The 10,093-nt window shown below is 40.7% G+C and overlaps 1 protein-coding gene across 5 annotated transcripts in view; it reads left to right on the forward strand.

Annotated features, from left to right (window-relative positions):
* Positions 1-8,007, forward strand: part of DENND4A (DENN domain containing 4A) — a 91,402-nt gene extending 83,395 nt beyond the window's left edge. For all 5 annotated transcript variants that reach the window (XM_060755346.2, XM_060755348.2, XM_060755345.2 and 2 more), the window contains 3 exons: positions 996-1,158; positions 1,546-1,610; positions 3,511-8,007. In XM_060755346.2, the coding sequence (XP_060611329.2) occupies positions 996-1,158; positions 1,546-1,610; positions 3,511-3,647 (365 nt within the window). In that variant the 3' untranslated portion in view covers positions 3,648-8,007. The remainder of the gene's footprint in view (positions 1-995; positions 1,159-1,545; positions 1,611-3,510) is intronic.
* Positions 8,008-10,093: the final 2,086 nt, after the last annotated feature.

Genomic DNA, 10,093 nt, shown 5'->3' on the forward strand with positions numbered 1-10,093 from the left:
GAAGTGGCCCTCTGTTATTGGATTGGCTACAACTTGGTAAAGCATTGGCTGTTGCTAGGTGATATAACTGGGAAAGAAAAGTGACATGTGAAGGAGGGGAAGGAAGGGAAGAAAGAGAAAAAGGTGGGAAAGAAAGGAAAAGAGAAAGAAGTGAGGGGGGAAGAAAGAGAGAAAAGGGAAGGAGTAAAGGAGAGGAAGGATGGAAAGGGGGAAAGGTATGGAGGGAAGGAAGGAAGGAAGGAAGGAAGGAAGGAAGGAAGGGAAGGAAGGAAGGAAGGAAGGAAGGAAGGAAGGAAGGAAGGAAGGAAGGAAGGAAGGAAGGAGAGAGAAAAGGGAAGGGAAAAGGAAAAGAAGAAAGAAGGGCTAAAAGAAGGGAGGGAGGTGAGAAAAAGAAGGGAAAGGAGAAGAGAGGGAGCATGGAAAAGGGGAAAAGGTATGAAAGGAAGGCAGGAAAGAGAAAAAAGGAAGGGAAGAAAGGGGATGAAGGAAGGAAGGAAAGAGAAAAAGAAGGGAAGAAAAAGGAAGAAAGAGGAAGGAAAGGAAAGAAAGAAGAGAGGAAAGCAAAGGAAGAAGAAAGGAAGCAAAGAGAGTGGGAGAAGGTGTATGAGGAAAACAGAGGAAGGAAAGAAGGAGCCTTAAAGAGAACCTGCTCTGTGTTGCCAGAGTTCTGTCGTGGAGACATTGAGAGGTAGGCGTTCTCAGAGCTGGAGAAAGGAGGAAGCAGGTGGGCAGCAGTCCCAGCAACCTCTAGGTTTTGTACCTTTGGTTATTTATTTATTTTGGTGTGTTCATACTTGCAACATACAAATTTAGCCTTTTGTCTGCAGCTGCTGCACTCTTTAGGTTACAGCTTTCCTTTTACACCTTACCTTTTTGTCTTCTATCATAAAATACTGATTTTTTTAAGAAGTACACTCAAATCTGTTTCTTTTTTACCTTTGTTTTCCCCTTGCTCTTGTTTTCCATCTTGAATATGTCCTGTTTCCTTTTCCCAGCTCAAAAGTACCCCATCGTTCATCTCCTGCAGAAGGATGACTCTTCCTTTAACCAGGAGCTTTTAAGAAACATGGTGAAGAGCATTAAGATGAATGACGTCTACGGACCGATGAGTCAAATCCTGGAAAGACTTAATAGAGTCCCACAAATGAAGAGGCAAAGGTAAATCAGTCAAAGAAGGCTGCGGTTTTGTGTTTTAAAGGCGGGAAGATATTTGCTCCACAGGGTCTACATGGTGGGAGTCAAAGGCTGGATCTACATTGCCATATCATTCTGTTTGAACTGCATTGTATGGCTTTACGTCTGCTAGTAGAAGCATCCTTCAGATAGAAGCTTTACTTCTTGAGAGCTTTTCGCTTGAAAATAGAAATATTTCTAAATCTAAAACTCCCATGCTGAGTAAGGCGTGTACCCCCTCCCTCCCCATTAAATTGAATTTAATATCAATACTTTGTATTTGTGCTGGAAAAGATCTTCCAGATTACCTGGAATTCCATGTCTAATGTCAATGTCTAATCTCAGTAACACTTTCCAATTATATCTTTTTAGGAGCCTTTACAGAGAGATTTTATTCCTCTCCCTTGTTGCCCTTGGAAGAGAGAACATTGATATAGGTGAGTTACAGGGTAATAGAGACCTTCACTGCTAGTGGTTTCTTTGGAAATTGTAAATACAGGTTGAGTATGTTGAGTATCCCTTATCTGGTATTAATGAAGTTTCCTAAAGTTTTGGGAGATTCCAAGATATACTGGTATGTACTGTTTGTGAGGCTGGAGAGTCCAAGATCATTCAGGGAGGCCCTGCTCTTGGTCTCGCCCTCTTCACAAACGCGACTGGTGGGGACGAGAGACAGGGTCTTCTTGGTGGTAGCCCCCCATCTGTAGAACACACTCCTCAGGGAAATCAGATTGGCTCCATCCTTCCTTTCCTTCAGGAAAAAGCTCAAAACATGGTTTTGGAACCAGGCATTTGGACAGAAGGCTTAACAGAGTTGCAATGTTATATTTGAATTGATAATGCACAGGCTTTGGACTGGGTTGCTCAATTGAACTTGGATGCAATTATATTGTTATTAACAATGTTTTAAATGACTATTTTATTATCTAATGTTTTAATTAATGTTGAATCTCTGTTATATTGTTATGATGTATGTGTTGGCGTAAAATTGCTGCTGATTGTAAGCCGCCCTGAGCCCCCCCCCTCGGGCGTTGAGAAAGACGGAGTACAAATGTTTGAAATAAATAAATAAATGCAGCTGGATAGAGAGATGTGTGGAGCTATGAAATAGCCCAGATCCATGCCTTCTCACAGATGCGACAATTTTATAAAGCACTGGGCTACACTGGGCACTGTAAAATGCTTAAGCAGCTTAGGGGGGAAAGGAAAGAGTCTGAGGCCAGGAATTGTGGGAGTTGAAGTCCAAAACACCTGGAGGGGGGGGGGGCAAAGTTTGTCCATGCCTGATCTAAAGCATCTCTCTATTCTGAGACTCTGTAATCTGTTTCAACTAACTTCTAAAAGCATACATCTGTTTCTTCCTGAAGTCTCTAAACATACTGTTCCTACTGAAGTCTAAAGATACTTTATCTAAAATGGATGTGGCTCTTAATGAGACATGCCGCATTATCACGGGGTGTCTGCGCCCTACACCACTGGAGAAATTACACTGCTTAGCCGGTATTGCACCACCTGACATCCGCCGGGAAGTTGCAGCCAATAGTGAAAGGACCAAGGCAGAGACATCTCTGGCTCATCCCTTGTTTGGGTATCAGCCAGCACGTCAACGACGTAAATCAAGAAATGGTTTTCTTAGATCTACAGAGACACTCGCTGGAACACCCCAGCAAGCGAGAGTTCAAAAGTGGCAGGCTCAAATCCAGCACCTCAATCCGTGGGTGATACCAGATGAGAGACTCCACCCTGGACACACAGAAGACTGGGTGACTTGGAAGGCACTGAACAGACTGCGCTCTGGCACCACAAGATGCAGAGCCAATCTTAAGAAATGGGGCTACAAAGCTGAATCCACGACATGAGAGTGTGGAGAAGAGCAAACCACTGACCACCTGCTGCAATGCAACCTGAGCCCTGCCACATGCACAATGGAGGACCTTCTTGCACTCCAAGTGCCAGATACTGGTCAAAGGACATTTAATCAACTACCAAGTTTGCAAAATTTGTGGGGTTTTTTATCTGTTTGTTTGTTTTGTTCTGTTAGAAATGTAATACAATGTTCTGGTTGCGGATGACACGATAAATAAATAAATCTAAAATGGAGTCTGAGTCCTGAACAAGCCCAGATCTGTTCACATGATCTGCAGCCCCTCCCACAACATAAAAGTTAAGGAAAACTGCATACCAATGTACACATATACAATACAGTAAACAATCTGAATTATATACATAACAAATAACTAGTGGAGGCTTGAAGAAGGTTGCTATTTCCAAATATTTTTCAAATATTCCTTATGCCTCTGGTCTAGCGATTCCATTGATTTCAATTTGTTGTTACAGATGCTTTCGACAGAGAGTACAAAATGGCTTACGACCGCCTGACAGCAAACCAGGTCAAGAGCACTCACAATTGCGACAGGCCTCCCAGTACCGGAGTGATGGAGTGTCGGAAAATATTTGGGGAACCGTACCTTTAAGGGATAAAAAAGAAGATTCGCTATGTAAGGAATTCTTTGCAGTGTTCATGTGTGTAAAAAAGAACTAGAGAGACTTCAGAAAGACTTTCGCCCTCCTCCATTCACATTCAGATTGCTTTTTCATCCAAATTTCCCAGAATGGAATTTGTCTCACTCGTAAACAATGGACCAAGGAAGGCTCTGTTTACTGGGATCGTCTCTACAAACCACTACATGGAGATATTATCCAATAGAAGATGAAGCAAAGATATGGACCAAAACCATGCACTAAAAGTTTGCGTGAACAAAATAAGCTTTTTTTCAAAACTGTTTACAGAGAATGTTTAGGTGAGGGAGAAATGTTACAGAGTGCATACCAGAGTTGTATAATATTTTAAATTATTTATAGTAAGTTCCTATTTTTTTAACTTTTTGAATAGCGAATTAAATGAGCCTGTTGCATAAGCAATACCTTTTGCCCTCCTTCAGAATAAGGTTTATAGCAAATTGTCTTTTTTCCCCTCCCAAGAAAAAAATCCCCCCTTTTCTAAAAAAAACTAAAATTAAAACAGAAAGATGACTTTTACTAGATCAGAATAAGAATTGTCAATATATTTTCCAAAAGGGGGAAAAAAAGGAAAAGAGGAATCTACAATGCAAACTAGCTGAAAAGAATTACAGCCTTATGTGAAGATGTCAGAATAAAAGATGCATTTGGTCACTTTTAAGAAATCTGAGGTGACAAGTTCTTTGGGTTCTCCTTTGCTGGATCTTCTCAGAAAGGAATGTGTGAGAAGGATGGCTTTTGGGAGCAAATACTGGAAATATTCTCTTAGAAATGAATTTATGACCTCTCCTTTGTCCAAAAAAAAAAAAAAATCAAGAATTTAAAAACATTTTAAATTATATAAAGTGTCAATAATATTTTTGTATCGATTCATAATGTTTCCCCCTTTACATGTGTCGCTTTTTGTGGAGTATTGGAGAGGATGTATTGTCGAAGGCTTTCATGGCCGGAATCACTGGTTGTTGTGAGTTTTTTGGGCTGTATGTCCATGTTCCAGAAGTTTTCTGTCCTGACATTTCGCCATAGATGCAGGTGAAACATCAGGACAGAATGCATCTAGAACATGGCCATAAAACCCAGAAAACTCACAACGTATTTGAGAGGAGATTGGTCATCATTTTGGGAGCCGTGGTGGTGCAATGAGTAAACCCTTGTGCTGGCTGGACTACCTGAAAGTTGGGTTGCTGACCTGAAGGTTGCCAGTTCAAATGTGCGGAAGGGAATGAGCTCCCATCTGTTAGCTCTAGCTTGTGGGGAGCCTCCCAGAAGGATGATAACACATCTGGGCGTCCCCTTAGCAAAGTCTCTGTAGACAGCCCATTCTCTCACACCACAAGCAACTTGTAGTATGTTCTCAAGTCACAGTTTAAAAAATTGTGTCATTTAAATGAAACAGTTGCTGAATTATCTCTTTTTTATTAATGAATGTTATGAGATTAGTTATGAACATGGCCATTCAGTATTTTGACTCAAGGGAATTAATTTTCTCCAATTATTCCAATTCTAATGTGTTGGTATTAACATTTCCAAGCTCTGGCCAGAAGCCACTGCTGTGCAGATAATTCCTTCCAAAGGCGATGATCTAAAAAGGGATCTTATGTCCATCTGTAGGATCTTGGGCCATCTTTCTTCAAACAGCAAGCCCTTTTATTATTATTATTATTATTATTATTATTATTATTATTATTATTATTATCCAGACCATAGATCAGGCATGGGCCAACTTGGGCCCTCCAGGTGTTTTGGACTACAACTCCTCAGGCCCTTTCTTTTTCCCCCTCAACCACTTAAGCAGAAAAAAAGGGAAAAGGAAAGGGCCTAAGGCTGTTAGGAATTGTGGGAGTTGAAGTCCAAAACACCTGAGGGGTTGAAGTTTGCCCATGCCTGCCATAGACTGTTTTTTGAATGCTTTGTCATTTATTTCAAGGGGTTGACTGCTTGCTGTTCCAGAGGGAGGGCCCTAAAGCATCTTATCTTTCTTTAGATCCTGGGAAGTGGGGGAGGGGGATACTTTTTCATAGGAATTTTGAGCGTATGACGGAAGAAGGCCCACGTCCTCTTCCCGAGCTCCATTTCTTGTTTGCTGTGATGTAAAAAAAAAAACTCCTACAAATCCATCTTTCACCTTTGCTTAGAAAACTAAACCTCTCCCGAGTTTTGTCAAAATATTTTTGAAAAAACAATGTGTGTTAAGTGTCAGGGTTGCCTGAGCAGATTTCTTTATCTGGAAGTCAAGGGAGCCGTGGTGGTATAATGGGTTAATAATAATAAAAAATAAAAAAAATTATTTATACCCCGCCACCATCTCCCCAAGGGACTTGGGGCGGCTTACATGAGGCCAAGCCCGACAATACATCAATAAAACAAAAAAGCAGTAAACAGAAAACAATACATATAAACAATAACACACAAAGCTTTAAAAACCTATGGGCCAAATGTAATAGTTTAAAATTTAAAAAATAAACGCTGGGCATGAACAAAGGTAGGATATATCTGGTAGGAGGGTTTTAAAAGAAGTGAAGGGAGCACAGTCCAACAAATAGTTAAAGTGCTTCTCAGGACATCTGGGAATTATTTCCTTTTTCCGGGAAGGCACACTGGAACAGCCATGTTTTCAGGCTCCTTCTAAAGACTGCCAATGTGGGGGCATGCCTGATATCCTTGAGAAATGAGTTCCAGAGTCGGGGGGCCACCACCAAAAAGGCCCTCTCTCTCGTCCCCACCAATCGCGCCTGTGAGGGGGGTGGGAGCGAGAGCAGGGCCTCTCCAGATGATAGAAGAGATCGTGTGGTTTCGTACACAAAAATGCGGTCACACAGGTAGGCAGGCCCCAAACCATTCAGGGCTTTGTAGGTAAGAACCTGCTCCTTGAATTGGGACTGGAAAATGAACGGCAGCCAATGGGGGGTTGACCGCTCCCTATAAGTCACACCAGTTAGGTTAAACCCTTGTGTCGGCTGAACTACTGACCTGAAGGTCAGCAGTTTGAATCCATGAGGCGGGGTGAGCTCCTTTCTGTCAGCTCTAGCTTCCCATGCAGGGACATGAGAGAAGCCTCCCACAGGATAGTAACACATCTGGGCATCTCCTAGTCAACATCCCTGCAGCTGGCCAATTATCTCACACTAGAAGCGACTTGCAGTTTCTCAAGTCGCTTGTGACACAATTAAAAAAAAATCTGAAAGTCATCCTAACATCTGATCTAGTCATTTCAGTTCAGTTGTGTGCCTCAATAGATATCAAAGTAGGATGTTAATAATAACAACAGTGATGATGTTGGCTCTCCACATTTTGCAGATTTGATTAACAAGGTCTCTCCAAGTCTTCTAGCACTGTCCTAATATCTTTTAATCTTTTAATATGTGTTTTAACAGCTCCGTGTTTTCCTCTGTGTGTTTTAACTATATTGTAAACCACCTTGAGGAGAGGTGGGTAGGAAATGAAACATTACTATTATTATGTTGGCATTTCAAATATCAGTTTATGGGTCTTTTCACCCCCAAATCTTTCCAAGTAACTGCTTCTTAGATGCACCGTTGGTCCATAAACTGTGATATTTCCTTCACAGCTCTCCAAAGTCACAGGCATTCAACTTTTCCTAACTTAATCCAAGGATATATAACTGGAGAAATGAATAATCTTAAATGTTAAGAGTTTCCAGTTCAAAGCAGATACTGCTGGATTCAAAAACTGGATTCTATGGCAATGCCAATCCAGCCACAGTTCTGTGCCTCCATTATATGATGTTTCACCTGTTTTGTAATATCTGTTCAATACTTTGAAGAGCAAAAAAGCATAATTTCTCACTCAGTTCCATGTTCATCATTCCCTGTAACTTCAGGATTTTTTTTCTTTGTTTGTACAAATATGGCTTTATTGTGTATATGACTTCTGGTATTTCGATAGGGAATACTTGACTCCAAAGAGAGAAATGGATCTTCATTCCATGTAAATGTGTATATAAAAGAATTCTAACGCAAGAGGTACAAACTTGTACTTTATTTCTGGAGAGAGAGAAATAAAAATATGAATTCATTGGAATTTCAAAACAGACATTACATTCACTTGCAAAAGAGCACTTTCATAAAGGAACGGCTGTAGATTTGTACATATGTAATGTTGACATTTTATTTACCAACAAAAGGACATCTGTGTCAGTGTTTATTTTTGGTTTTGGATTTGTAGGTCAATTTCAAGGTGTATATTTTAATGTTCACGCCGGGGTGGAAAATGCCCTTTTCCCCTCAAAGTTCATAGAACTTTCGTTCTATTTAATATTTTACAATGGCTCAATAAAGAAAAGAAAAGAAATCATTGTGGTTCTCTTGTCTTAAATATGCATTGAGGCCAAGTCATTGCGATTTTTTATATAGGCTGATCATCCTTGGAATCTGGAATTTCACAACCTGAAATACTACAAAATCCAGCTGTTCCCATAAGATAATGACATTTTTGCTTTCCTCAGTGTCCCCAAACACGGTTTCTCTCTATTAAAAAAAACTATTTAAAGGTATTGTATAACCTTACTTTCAGTCTACTTGTATAAGGTCCTAGTGTTACCTGCATATGCATTTTCTTTGTGTCTCTTTCTTTCCTTCCTCCGTTTACCTCACACACCTTCTCACTCTCACTTTTTTCTTTCCTTCTTATCTACCTTTCCTCCTCTTCTTTCTTTCCTTTCTCTTCCCTTCTTTTTCTTTATTCTCTCCCTCCCTTCCTTCCTTCTTTCTTTCTCTTCCTTTCTATTTCTTCCCTACTTTCCCCTTTTATCTTCCCTTCTTTAACTTACTTTCTTCTCTCTCTCTCCCTCCTTTTTCCTTTCTCGTCCCTTCTGTTTCTTTCCTCTTATCCTCTCTTATGTTTCCCCCTTTCCTTTCTCTTCCCTGTTTCTTTCCTCCTCTCTCATATATTTCCCCCTTTCCTTTCTCTTTCTTTCATTCCTTCCTTTGTCCTTTCTTTCTTCTCTTCCTTTTTTCTCCAATTTTTCTTTCCCTCTCATACCTTTTCTTTCTTTTCTCATCCCTTCTTTAACTTTCTTTCTTCCCTCTCTCCCTCCTGTTTTCTTTTCTCTTCCCTTCTGTTTCTTTCTTCTCTCCCTTGCTTTATCCTTTCTTTCTTCCCTTCCTTTCTCTTCCTTTCAATTGCTACTGTCCTCTCATACCTTTTCTTTTTTCTTTTCTCTTCCCTTCTTTTCCTTTCTTCCCTCTATCCCTCCTTTCTCCCTTTCTCTTCCCTTCTGTTTCTTTCCTCCTCTCTCATACATCCCCCCCTTTCCTTTCTCCTTCCTTCCTTCCTTCCTTCCTTCCTTCTTTCCTTCCTTTGTCCCTTCTTTCTTCTCTTCCATTCTCTTCTCTTCAATTTCCTTTCCCCGATACCTTTTCTTTCCTTTCTCATCCCTTCTTTAACTTTATTGTATTGTCGAAGGCTTTCATGGCACTGGGTTGTAGGTTTTTTCGGGCTATATGGCCATGTTCTAGAGGAATGCCTCTAGAACATGGCCATATAGCCCCAAAAAACCTACAACAACCCATTTAACTTTATTTCTTCCCTGTATCCCTCTTGTCTTCCTTTTTCTTCCCTCTGTTTCTTTTCTCTCCTCCACTCCTACCATTTACCATTTTCCTTCCTTCCCTCCTTTTTCTTTCTTCCTCTTCCCTTCATCCTTCCTTTCCTTCTCTTCCCTTCTTTTTCTTTCCTCCCTCCCCCTCATTCACATGTCACATGCCGGTTTCCAAAACCCAAAACAGTTCCAGCCCCAAACACGTTAAATAAGGGATCCCGTATTTAGCCCGAACCAAGGAAGAACGTTTGCATTTTTGCATATTTCAAATTGCATGCTAATGCTTTTATGTCAAGGCATTTTGAGTCCTCTTTGAGGAGATAAAGTGGAGTATAATAATAATAATGTGCAAAACCGACATACAGTTGAACATTTGGAGGACAAAAATGATGGCCACAGAGAATTTACACACGTACCTAGATGACAGGGCCATCACAATAGTTGTATGCTGACCTCAGAAAGGATGGCTAAGATGTATAACAATAGTTCTAGTGACTGAATAGGACAAACATTAAAGAAAAGAAATGCAAAGATTCAATGCAGATAAGTATAGTGTCTAGATCCAGGGAAGTCATGCTACCCCTCAATTCTGCCTTGGTTAGACCACACCTGGAATATTGTGTCCAATTCTGGGCACCACAATTGAAGGGAGATATTGACAAGCTGGAATGTGTCCAAAGGAGGGCGACTAAAATGATCAAGGGTTTGGAGAATAAACCCTATGAGGAGTGGCTTAAAGAGCTGGGCATGTTTAATCCGAAGAAGAGAAGGCTGAGAGGAGACATGATTGAGCGGAGCCTGAGCCTGAGCCGAGCTAAAACCCCTAAGCTGAGCTAGAAC

Source organism: Anolis sagrei, chromosome 9 (genome assembly GCF_037176765.1).
Source record: "Anolis sagrei isolate rAnoSag1 chromosome 9, rAnoSag1.mat, whole genome shotgun sequence".
NCBI lineage: Eukaryota > Metazoa > Chordata > Lepidosauria > Squamata > Dactyloidae > Anolis > Anolis sagrei.